Source organism: Sciurus carolinensis, chromosome 5 (assembly GCF_902686445.1).
Source record: "Sciurus carolinensis chromosome 5, mSciCar1.2, whole genome shotgun sequence".
NCBI classification, from domain to species: Eukaryota; Metazoa; Chordata; class Mammalia; order Rodentia; family Sciuridae; genus Sciurus; species Sciurus carolinensis.
In genome coordinates, this window is record NC_062217.1 from 164886774 (window position 1) to 164900163 (window position 13390).

General features: G+C 38.7%; 1 protein-coding gene across 2 annotated transcripts in view; it reads right to left on the reverse strand.

Moving 5' to 3' along the window:
- Nucleotides 1-1981: 1981 nt before the first annotated feature.
- The window catches only part of Cacul1 (CDK2 associated cullin domain 1), a 65446-nt gene continuing 54037 nt past the window's right edge, over nucleotides 1982-13390 (reverse strand). The window contains exons 8-10 of one of the 2 annotated variants that reach the window (XM_047552521.1): nucleotides 13091-13166; nucleotides 6809-6852; nucleotides 1982-6435 (exon numbers count right to left, since the gene is read on the reverse strand). In XM_047552521.1, coding sequence (XP_047408477.1) covers nucleotides 6395-6435; nucleotides 6809-6852; nucleotides 13091-13166 — 161 coding nt within the window. In that variant the 3' untranslated portion in view covers nucleotides 1982-6394. Of the gene's footprint in view, nucleotides 6436-6808; nucleotides 6853-13090; nucleotides 13230-13390 lie in introns of both variants that reach the window. The other variant, XM_047552520.1, reaches the window with a different exon arrangement.

The window sequence follows — 13390 nt, forward strand, 5'->3', positions numbered from 1 at the left end:
CCTCCTGAGTCGCTAGGGTTAGAGGCATGTGTCACTCATGCCTGGTTTGATCATACAACTCTAATCTATTAAATTAACAGCCACATTGATTTTCTAATATTAAAAAATCTTGCATTCCTGAGATAAATCCAATTTGGTCACCAATTGTTATACATTGCTGTACACTATCAGACTTGGGTTCATAAACAGGCTTCCTATTGAAGGTACAATTTTTTTACATACACACATTCACCCACACACCCACACACACCCCAACTGTTCAAGTTTATTAGCTGTGCTATTTGGTCTTCTGTTTCCTTCCATGATCTTACTCACTGGGTCTTCTGCACCATCTGTTAGTTGCTGAGGGCAATGTGCTGACCCCCACTGTGTTGGAAGCTTCAGCCACTTCTTGTAGTTGCATCCATTTTGAGGTATTTTATTAAACACTTCAGTTAGTAGGAAGTTTTAAATTGCTATACTCTTCAGGCTATCACTAGCAATTTGGGGAGGTGAGGACTTAACATTAATATAGGGAAATGAAGATTCAAAATAACCTACCCAAGAATACAAAGCTAGTTAAGCTGGGACAAATGTCTGCTCTCAGATTCTGCGTGATTTTCTATTATCATGCTTTTTAAAACTCATGATTTTAGAATTTTGGATTACTGAGAAAAAAAGGCTAATAGAAGAAATAAACAAATACAGAGCGGATTCTAGCATGATTCTAGCAGAAAAGATTTATACTCAGTAACAAAAAGAAAAAAAAAAAAGAATCTGCTAAAAAAAAGTGAGTGTTTAATAGCACCCTATTGGCTGAAAGGAAATCAAAGGTAGCTGTCAGGCAATTCCAATGCAAAGAAAGAAAAAGTCACTGAAACCTGCTGTATCTGGTAACCAAAACATAAGATACTATCACAACAGGGCTTATATGAAAAGCTGGGGGGAGTTGGTGGTGGTGAGAATTGGCGTTCTTATAACACTGCAGGAAAGGACACTTCTAAAGAGACAGCAAGAAAAACTACAACTGTGAAGTCAGGCTAAAAAAACTACTACTAGGGATTACTACTAATTTCACAGCAGGAAAACAGAAAGCATCACACAGAAGCATGGTACAATCCACACAAAAATTCCCAAGCCAGAGAGCTCTGAATCAAGGTCTACAAAAGAAAGTGTTTGAAAAAAGACATATTATACATATACCTCTACATGTGTTCTATATGTCTACAGAATCTCCCCCCCACACACACACACTCACACAGAATTTCTATCACTGGTTCAGAAGGAGTCAGGATTGAGACTCACTCTGCAGGCTGAGTAACTGTGGCAACAACATGTGCAGGGTGAGTGTCAGTCCTGACCTCTGCACCAGACTGTTTTTGTTTTGTAAGCAAAGACCAAATGTCTGTATTATAACAAAGTTCAAGTGAACCAGGTATCAAGGCCAGGGACATCTGCCCTGTACAAGATTTATAACATAACATAACAAGGCCAAGGATATCTGTACAAGATTTATTTCATTAACCACAATGTTTTAGAGTGATAGTATATACCCTAATACAGAAGGAGTGACTCAAAATCCAACCAGGGTTAAAACTCGAAGCCAAAGTCAATGACTTTGTATCCCAGGTCAGTTAAGTATTCCATCCACCATTTTGTTTTTTCTTGGACTAATGAATGAGTTCATGTGCACAGCACCTGCTCTTGCCTGGTCATGCCTTCTGACAGTACTGCCAAGGATGAGACTTCACTGCCACAACCTTGCCCTGGCTGCTGGGCAGGTGGCAAAATCTTTTGCCTGCATTTCATCCCCAAATTACACAGAAGCATTCCTGATTCTGGTCACAGCTCCCCCCAACTTCAAATCTGAATAACTTCACCTGAATTGCATGGTTGTAATATCAACAAATAGGGTTTATGAGGGTGAGTAAACTACCCTCTTCTAAGAGAACATCCACAGACTTATTGCATTAGTACATAGTCACAACACTGAAATGACATGTGAGAATCAATACAAAATATTTATTTTTTCCAAACCACAGAATTCTCAGCCCCAGGGTCATCCTATAAATTTTCCAAATTTGTAATCCATTAACATTTTTCTAAACAATGTAGTCCAACCTGAAAGGAAGACAATTTCCAACTAGCAGAGGTGCAATATATACCGGGGTCCTGTAAGAATGGATCTATGATTAGCATTTTCTTGAATTCTCCCCCAGCCGTCCCACCAGCGTAAGCAGAAGCAGCACCTGCACTGTGCCACTCTGCTCTGGAGAGAGGTTCAAACTAGGGTTTTGGAGAGTGGAGGTGCCAGGGACTAGTTACTCAATACTGGGGACAGAAGAGGAATCATTTCCCTTGGGAAGAATGGAGCTCCTTTCATATATTCTGGTTGCCAGAAGCTCAGGCAAATTTCAACAGGGTAATGAAAAGTATTGGGAAAGTATTTCTCCACCAACTCCTATGACCTCCATCATTCTAACTTCTGAAAAAAATGAACTTCATCTCACACAAACTTATTGAAAACAGTAACCACACCCAAAAAGGTCTTCTAAACCTCTTACAGGTGTCAAAGGATTCTTTCTGACTTTGAATTTCAAAGTTCCCTTAAGAGGTCTAGACTTGGATTAAAGTAAACATAATATCCCAAGCTAAAAGTTCAATGACACACAAAAAAAATCAACTCAAAACATCCAAACAATGGCTGGATAGCTAATGCAGGCTTTTTTCTTTTTCTTTTTAATTGTAAATTTTTCAGTATCTCAGATTAGTGTATATCCATAAAACAACGCTCAGTTAGTTTAATAATAGCTGCTTATTAAACAAGTGAATTTTAACTCAAGGGCAATGCCTCTTACTTAATAATCACAGAAATAATTAACTGCTATAAGAAAGGGGGGAAAAAGAAAAAAACACAGGCTGCCTCAATAAGAAGACAAAATTTGGAAGGGTTATTTACTGTATACAGGGAGATTCGAGAGGAATATTTAAATACTATGGTACAAAAGCTCCTGCTCACTTTATAACTGCAGAAACCAATTGGGTTTGCCAGATCACCATTACCTTTGCCAGTAGGTGTACAGACCATGCTGAAGTTACCCTTTTGTGCTGAAAACCTTCAAATTCCTTGTTTGGTCAGTACAGAATATTGCAAGGTGATACACATGCAAACTCTTCCTGAGGAATTATTTATGTGTGCAAATTTGCAACCTGACAGATGCGTGGCATGCAGCAGGGGAGTGGCTGCTTGACAGGTCTGAGCACTGGAGACGTGTGCAGCATTCCTGGCCGTGGGCATTCATCCCTTTGCAATCCCACCCACCCACAAATTAGCTTCCATCCTCACTAAAGGAAGGGAAACTGCTACAATTTTGTAACAAGGACAGGAAAAAAATGTGACTTTGTCATGAAAGTTATAAAGCAGCAGTCATACAACAGGCTGGTGCTTCTTTTCACTGATTCTTCCTAGGAACTATTGGGATAAGAGTCACGACACCAGGTTTTGCTTTCTATCCCAAAGAAAACGAAGCAGTAATTCCTGCCGGGTTATGGTGCAGCAGTGACAACAGAAGTCAAGAGATAGGACACTGTTACTGAGGCTTAAGGCTAACCTTTAAAATATGTACCATCTCTCCAAACAATTATCATTCACTTACTTTTACATGTCATTAATTCAATATGACTGACCCAGCTTTCGTGTTAAGGATCTAGTTTTAGGCTGCACATACATACTAGTCAGTTTAGCCAAATCAACTGTATGTGTTGTCTAACCCAGACAATCAACCAGTTTATACAATATTCTATCTTCAATGATTTGGGTTTTCAATGATTTGCTACAAAAAGCCAGTATTTAGCTGGGGTGGAAAAACTATACTATTGCTAACAAGAAGAATACAAGAATACATGAGAGGACAATACTTCCTGGCAAACCATACTCTCAATACAAAATGGTAGGGGGACAAGTTTTTCCTCTCATGTTGCAAACTAAAAAACCTGTCAAGAATTTCAATTAATAAGCAAGGTCACTTTCAACTTAAAATTAAAAAATGGATTTTCATGCTGCAACATACTTCAAGGGGCTAAGATGCATTCACCACCAGGACACATGCCTGGGAAAATGTGCACACCCTTTCTGTATGCCTTTTAATAATGGCTTTGTGGTACCAAACCTTAACCCACAGCTGGCTAGAGTCATTGTGCAAAATTTAGAAAAACTAAATTCTGCAGACTTTCTTTCACCTACTTTTTAACAAATACACAACAATAAAAAGAAAGTATTTCTCCATTAACTTATAATGCAAAACATCCAAAGATTTTAATGCCAATTCACATCATAATACAGTGCTTTCAAAGGGAAAGTTCTGTTCTTGGCCAAAAATGAATGCTCTCTCTCAGAAAAAAAGCACTTGATTAATATTATCAGGATACTGAAGAATTCACCCATGTTTAAAGAAATGCTCCAATTTTATTCCTTTCAGAAGTATCATTAAAGCCACTCAGGAGAGACTTCAATTTCAGGTGTATTTTATAAGCCTACAGAAAGCACTCCAATGAGAAAAGTAAAATTTGGGCTTCATGATAAAATGGAATTCTTCCTTGACACTAGAATATTACTGGTGTAGCAAATCAAGCTATACAGGTCGTGGTGAGAGCCTGTATATGTTCTTACAGTAATTCAGTATTCATCAATACAATCCAAGATGCTCAGAGTGAAATGAATCCAGTTAAAGCACTCCACAAAATCCACCAATTCTGGATGATAAGTACTTAAAAATATATCTGAAAAACTTCACTTAATTTTACTCCTCTGCAGAATAATTTTACAAATCAAGGACTTCTGTCAGAAGACGTAACTTGCTCCCAATATCCCACCTTCTAGCTTTTCCACCCATCACACTCCCAAAAAAAGACACACTGAACTGGCAGAGGCAGCTCTACTGAAAACTTGCAGATCAGGTGTGTCTTCTTTCCTTGCCAAGTTCTCTGAAGAGATCAGCATCAGTATTACTAGTCTGACAAGGCCCAAGAAAGGGAAGTATATGTTCAATCAACATTTAAGAAAAAAAAAAAGAATGGAAAAATATTCTCCCCTTGCCACACTATTTTTCTTTGACTTTCAAAACCAACCAGAATTAGCTTCAGAGACTTTTATGCAGAACTAATCGGCACTGTAGGTATGGTGAAACAGAAGATATGGCTTTGCTACAGCTGGAAGGGAACCTTGAAAGAGCAGAATTTCTTCCCTACTGTGCTCAAATGTCAAATATAATATTTAAAGGATGCAGAGCACAAACTCTACCATTTTTAAGTACTTATCACCCATTAAAATGAAATGGATCAGGAACCCCACACCATGGATTATATTTGGTTTTAATAACTGTATCACTTCCCAGAAGGTCGCAGGAAGCATTTTTTGCTGTTGGACATTCTCCACAGTATTAAAAGGGGGCAGGGCATCAGTGCTACAGGGCTGCCCACCCCTGAACTAGGGCTCTGCCCACACTAGAACGGCTGGTGAATCAGGTGAGGTGATAGCAGGAATGGAAAGGCTCTACAAGAGTTGGTCCCCACAAGAACATGAACTCGCCTGGTGCAGCAGGGGCCATCTGACCAATGTGCAACACGCTTCCACTCTCCCACGCAATCAGCATCCTGCTGTAAGTCACCCCCCATCTCAGCGGGTTGGTTTGGAATACCATCACCTTCTCCAGGAAGTATCTGTGAGTTTGACAACACTGTCACACAGTTGCAAAGTGCACAAAGCTCAAGGCACAGAGTAGAAAAAAGTTGTGAACTGATGAAGGAAAGATTCTAATGAAAGTAGTTATTAGCATTCTCCTTGAACAAGACTTCCTAATACTAAACAAAGACTGACTCTTATTTTTAAAGGGGCTATTTGAATTAGGGGTGAAAAATACTGTATTGTAACCATCTGCTTGGGTGTAAAGCAAAAGATATCTTGACATGTAAAACCAATATGCTGTTAGGTCCAAAGTCCACAAAGGAACAAAACAAGTGCTTTAAAAAAAAAAAAAAAAAAAAAAAAAAAAAGGTTCTTCTGCCCTTATATTTTTGGAGGAAGCTGCTGATTTTGGCTGTCAGATTTCACTCAGCAATGGTCAATTTCCCAGAAGCTTGTTCCTCATAGAATCTGTAGATAAACTCACTAAAAGATTGTCCCGTTTCAAAATCACCCCCCAAGTCTAGCAGCAACTGTTTTCATGTTTTTGTTTCTTGTTAGTTTTTGTTTTTTTTTTTTTAAATTACAAACCAAAGTAAGAAGTCCGGCATTCTCTCCCAAGAACAGCCTTGTGACAGAGCTCCTGAGTGTCGCAGGCCCCGCTGTGCTCAGAACACAGTCTCTGCAGCTCCAGTGTGTTCTCTCCTCGGGAGGAAAGTACATTCAACACATTCACTATCTGTACCCCCTGGAACTTGCACATGCAGATGAGCTGTCTGAAAAAAGGTCAGAACAGGAAAAGGCATGAAGAGCAGACATGGTCCCAGGATGGCAGGAGTCTGATTTTCAACGTACATGTCTTATGTCTTACTCCTCTCCCACAAGAAGACTTATAAAAAGAGCCCCATAAAATCAGGGGTTCTGAGTGAAGTCAAAAGGGGCCAAGAGCATCAGAAACTGACTCTGGGTCGTTGCCCCATCCGTGCAGACACTAAGGAATCCAGTGGCCTCCTGGAAGCTGCCTCAACAGCCTGACCCTGGTCACACATGACACCTTAGTGAGCAACACCAGGGACAGGACACACCCACTGTGTCGGTACCCCACTGGCTGTCCTAGCATAAGACCACCCAAAAAGGGAAGGAACTTACTGTAAGCCAACTCATCCCCAGCTCTCTTCCGGGACTGGTCACCTCTGGAGAAAGGAAAGAGAAGGCAATCAGCAGACCTGACCGATTTCTTTACACATCCCGACAGAAGAAATGAGTCAGCACAATTTTTAGTTTAAGTACAGCAAACATTTCAATTCTAATCCTGTTATAGACCACCTGTTAAAGACATTAAACATAAGCTGAATTATAACCTGAATATTCTTAGCTAATGGGTGCAGTCTTTTAAATACAGAAAGTTATTAAATGAAGAATTATCTAAAAGCATGGTTTACACCGAGTTCTAGAAATAGGTTTAGATTAAAATATGTCTTTGAAGGCAAATTTGGGTTCTGCTATCAACCTCCCAAGCGACCTGCATTTACTAAGGCAAATTTCAAATATGAAATAAAAAAAAAATTCAAATATAAAATAAAAACCAAATACTCCTAAAGCCTTTGAAAACTCTCAGAACCCCGTGACTTTAAATTTCCACAAGCCAATGGCTTCCAGATTTAATATAAAGCACTGATCTATGTTATTGTTTGGATGTGAGGTATCTCTCAAAAGCTCATGTGAGAGACAATTGGAGAACATTTAGAGGAGAAATGACCAATGGGTGGGTGAATTAATCCCCCTGATGGGATTAACTGAGTGGTAACTGAAGGTGGGCAGGGCGTGGCTGGAGGAGGTGGGTAACTGGGGGTGTGCCTTTGGGATATATATTTTGTATCTGGAGAGTGGAGTCTCCCTCTCTACTTCTAGCATCATGTGAGTTGCTTCCCTCTGCCACACTCTTCTGCCATGATGTCCTGCCTCACCTTAAGCCCCAAGGATTAGAACTGGCTGTCTACAGACTGGGACCTCTGAAACTGTGAGCTCCTGAATACACTCTTACTTCTCTACAATTGTTCTGGTCAGGTCTTTTAGTCACAGCAGTGAAAAAGCTGACTAAAACAATTTCCCTCTATATGCTTTGCGTTTGTAAGCCCAACTGCCTCATCACCTTATCTATGCAATCTAAGTTTATTATGGCCAGAAAACAGTGCTGACTGCACTCCATCCCCACACCTTCCTCAGTCTTCCAACTCAGTGACACCACCAGCAATCCCAATTACTCAGGCCAACATTCTAGGTCATCCCTGATTATCTCTTCCCTTCACTCTGGGGAATTCTGCTCCAAACACAATCCTGAGTCCAGTTCTGCTCACCAAGTCCACCGCTACAGCCTCAGTCCAAGCCACTATCATCTCTCTCCTATGCTTTTGCAAGAGCCTGAAGTCTAGACAAAAGCCACACTGATCTTATGTAAAAGCAGATTAGTTCACACCTTTAATTAAAGCCCTTTATGGCTTCCCATTACTGTTAAAAAATCAATTCCAATTCTTTTTCCCAGCCTGGTGACATGGCTCCTGCCTATCTCTCCAACCTCATTTTCCACCACTTTCCACCTGTTTACAGCCACCCTGGCTCCCTCTCTGTTCCTTTGGACACGTCAACACTTTTGTATTTAGGAGTTTCTCTGTCTGCAACTCCCGCCTCACGCAGTCACACGCTGTCTCATCTCTGCCTAGCTCCAACATTCAGAGGACATTCCCATTAGGTCATCTGGAACAGCCCCTCACACCATCTCATTCTCTGTTTAATTTTCTCCATAGCACTTATTAGTACTTGAAGTCACTTGTATTTTTATGTTTCTTATTTGTCTTCAACATTAGAGCAAAAGTTCCATAAAAGTTGGTACTTTGCCTGTCTTGTACATCCCAGTATCTAGAAAAGTTATAGCACACAGAGACACTTAATATTTGTTGAACTAACAAATTGGTGAATAATTCATAATCTCACAGATGGCCTATTAAATGCTAGCTTGAGCATGGTCTACATCATCACTTCAATTACCCAAACAATGAAGCCTAAATATTCCTACCACTAAGCCACAGCCACCGCTTACTCTGAAAGGTCACAGTAATAGAAGATTTCAAAGAATCTTAAAAATATTCAAAGTCTCCTCCTTTCTCTGATTATGTTTCAGGTCAGAGCAGATACCTCTTGCTGGGGTGGATGAGGAGCCTTCATGGCTGGCAGAGACCACACCACCTGACCCCCAGAGAGAATTCAAGGAAAATTGTTAGCACATCCAGCTAGCATGAACCAGCCTTCAGCAGATCTCTGAGCTGTCTGCCCTCACACCCCTTTCTAAATCCTTGTGTTGCTAACCTAAACGCCTTGCCAAAGCCAGTCCAGTGACTTACAATGTTATTTACATTGGTATCAGAGTACCGTTCAATAAATATTTAAAAAAATAAATAAGTTAATGCTAACTAAAAAAGAAGATGCATGATTTTATATATGGAACCTTAACTTCTGCATACAACTTTTATTATCACCTCTCAATAAATAAAAACCAAACATGCACAAATAACAGGAGAAAAATGCAGATGTGAAAACAGCAGCAGGTGGGAAGAATCTGAATGTGATGTATGCCAAAGATGTTGTCTATGTCCATGAGTCTTCATAACTATAAGATGCCCTCAAAACAAGAAACCTGCTAATAAACAAAAAGCCAAAATTTGGGGGTGACCCTCTCAGCTAAAAGACCAGCAATAACTTCACAAGGTTCTATTTTGTTCCAGAAATCTGGGTAACCATGTCTTAGAAAGAACATCGTGTCTGCCTTTACAAGTTCTTTGGAACACTCTCTGTAGGAGACCACAGGTTGGTCTGAATGAGGATGCTCCTGCTGGGGTCTGCATTTTTAAATAGGTTCCCAAATAAGCTTATCTTCATGGGATCTTTTTGATAAGAGAAACCAAATTGCTGCTTCTCCCCAATCAATTCAATTATTCAGGGAAGAGAAAGAGAAAATTGATGCTTTGAGCTTATGTTAGTTCTAGCTATGAAATAAGTATACCCTATATTTCCACAAAAACTCCCACTCAAATGAGCATCTGTCCACTAACTGCAGAGGAGGATATATTTGATAACATTCACATAATATTCATGACATTTCAAATACTTCCTCTGCAATGGTCACATTAAAGCTGCGGGCTGCTTATTCAGGAACCCTAATCACTTAAGTGGAACATCATCTTAAATGAAAAAGCAGTTTGTAACATTGGAACCGCAAAATGATTGCATATGGCAGAATAACCAGTAACAGAATTCTTATTGATAGTGTGTTCTTTAAATATGTTTTTCTATCAGTGGACACCATTTCTTCCAAAACAACCGTAGCCAAATAACGATTACAGAAAGCATTAAGTTTGACAGGACAGACTGTGGAAGGTGCATGTATAAGAACAGAAGCAGACTTTTCAGCAGCAGCAGCGACTTGCAGTGAGCTCAAGAGTGGGTGCAAAATGTCAGTTTTGTACTCTGTACTAAGAACCTATCGGAATTTATGAACCAGAGTTTAACCCTTATAGTAAAGGTATAATAAAATATTAATTTATTTTTTGGTACCAGGGACTGATTCCAGGGGTGCTTTACCAGTGAGCCAAGTCCCCAGCCCTTTTTATTATTTTGAGACAGGATCTCGCTAAGTTGTTCAGGGTTTCACTAATTTGCTGAGGCTAGCCTTGAATTTGTGATTCTCCTGCCTCAGTCTCCCGAGTGGCTGGCATCAGAGCCACCACACCCAGTCTATAAAGTGTTAATAATTATAAAATGGTCCAATTAAGTTTGTAAAATAAAACATTTTAATTTCACTACCTTTTGGAATATTGCTTAATGTTTAAATTTCAACCAGAATGTACCAAAGAATTCTACTAAGAATAATAAAAATTCCAATTTAACACCAAAATCTTAAGCATGACCCACTGACCTTGGCTAAATGGTGTCAAGTTCATCCTTCTAATACTAAAGAGTTAGTTACCCATCTATCCCAAGCAAATGTGATGCAAGAGCTACTACACAGAAGCATTCCTACACCCTTTTCTCTTGTTCCAGATTCAAACTTGGGAAATGTCTCTGGATGTGTTTAAACAGTTCAACATCCTGTTCTGGGAGGTGAACTCAGGGTGCTCAGATAAGTCCAAAACAACTATATTCCCTTACTGCTTCATAAATACCAGTTTTCAGGAGACTGATCTTTAAGAAGATATTAAGAAACTCATCTCTAAATCTAAAAATACTCAAAATATGAATTAAAAATATTTTTAAAAACTTCAAAATTACTGTGAGCGTAGGGGAAAAAAACAAGTTATACTGATTATTTTCTACTTATTTGAAAATATTTGAGTAAAAACTATTAACTATAATTCAAACTATGTACTTAAATCAAAAAAAGCTGTAAATCTGGTATAGTCACAGAAAAATAAAAACATTTCTGCATGACTTAATAAGCTACGGACATAACTGAAAAATGCAAACAAAATATGCTCAGCTTTACTTATGAGAGAAAAACTAAACCAATTCTAAGTCTTTTTTTTCACCTGTTAGACTGGCAAAAATTCAAAAGTCTAACAACATACTATACAAGCAAGGCCATGAAAAACAAGCACTTTCAAACTTTGCTATTAGATATACATAAGGATATTCAAGGATACAACCCTTATGGTATATCTATATACATAGATATTCATAAGGATACAGCCCTTATGAAGGGCAACTGGCAATACTAACCAAATTTACAATTGCATTTACCCTTGACCCAGCTGTGCCACTTGCAAGAATTTACCCTTCTTGGTATATATGTAACAGGCACAAAACTATACATGTACTAGGTTCTTCATTGCAGCACTGTCCAAAACTTCAAAAGACTAGAAATAATTCAGAGGTCAACTCCTGGGGACTGGTTACATAAGCGATAGTCTATTTAATACACCCACACAATGAAATGTACAAAGAAACTAATAAAAATATGGACATATTTTATGTTTTCTTATATCTGTATATGAAAAACACTGGAAGGAATTATAAGAAACCACATAGTTACAGTTACTAAACCAGGTGAGGGTAGACAAATTTCTCATTGTATATTTTTTGTATCATTTTTATTTTTAAATCATGAGTAAAATTAATATGGCCTTCAACAGTCATGCTGTGTACAAAAACAATACCCCTATTTCTGCCAGAAACACAATTAATGTGAAATAATACCACATCCCTCAACATCAAAGAGAAACATTCCAGCATTTCTCTCTGGCCCTTCCTTCTCCTAGCTACAAGAAAGTCAGGTCTACCTGGCCAAGTCACACAGCTCCTCTGAGCCTCTACAGTGCAAGTACCAGGGAAGACTGTAAATGACCAGTGGGTTACTCAGTGCCCCCATTACCACATGAATACAGATGCCATCAGGACAAAAAAAGGAGAATAAAAGTCAATCCATGAACTAACAAAGAACAGCAACAACAAAAAAATTACCTGCTTTCTTTCCTAACCTGGGTTGAAACAGAAACTTTAATAACAGTGATCCTGGTCAAGGCTAGTTTCTCTTAAATTTAGTTTGACCTTAGAACTTATGAAAGAGAAATGTCCATCCCCTAGAGAGATAAATGACTATCAACACTCAACCTAATATCTGTGGACACAACTATGAAAAAGACATGCGTTTTTACCACAAGTTTCTTCTTTAATGCCAGGAATTCAAATACAAGATGACACATAAAAGTACTAAGAGTAAGGATTATGAAAATACAAGATATTACTATGCCCTTAAATGATGTGGCAATCTAACTCAGTGTTTTCCCACAAGGAAATCACAAAAATTTTACGTTAATTTATTTTCATTGAAAACAGGTACTTTGCAAGATTTTCTGGGGTATGGCCATTATAAAGACTTACAAAAATGGAAGAAAAACAAGCAAAATGTAAACACCAAAATCAAGAGAGGTAACTTTTCTGGATACATTTAAGGAGATACTATATTTTTTAAGAATAAACAACTGGAATTTAGAGAAAACAAAAATCTGAATTGTAGGATTTAAAGCTTCTTTGGTAGTCATAAATGTATATTATAACCGATCATAAATTTTCTACAGTGTCTTTCCACATGTTGAAAGTTAATAAGTTAGAAGAGCGCTTGGAAGTTGTCCATCCTAATTGGCTACCCAGTGAGAAATCCCTTCTTCCAAATGCATGAAGTGAAGAGTAGCTTCCACGAGCTCAAAACCCAGCTTCAACAACTGTGCCAACAAGGAGCTAACTATTTCCCCAGGCAGCAGCACTTTGGCTCCTGGACAGTAACTCTGCGTTCTGAGCCCTTGGCATCCCTTCCCCACCATGCCGGAGCAGACTAAGGAAATGGACGTATTCTGTCACCAAAGGGGGGAGAAAAAAACTTGCCTTGTGAAACCATTCTGTATAAGCTCTCTTTGAAGTTTCTGATCTTGAGCAGCATATTCAGAAAGTTCGGATTCCACTGCCGGAGGGAGAATGTTTGGAATAAATTTAGAAAATAGAGTTGGAGCCATCTGAACCCACTCTGTGAGGGAAGGAAAAGATTCATTAAGGAAATCACATAGATAAATGAAAAAGGGAAAGTTGATTTTCATTTAAAGAACAAAATATATATTTAAACAAATATGAAACATGGTGGTTGGGTAAAAACTCAAGGCAACCCTGTTCTGGTAAAAGAACACTACT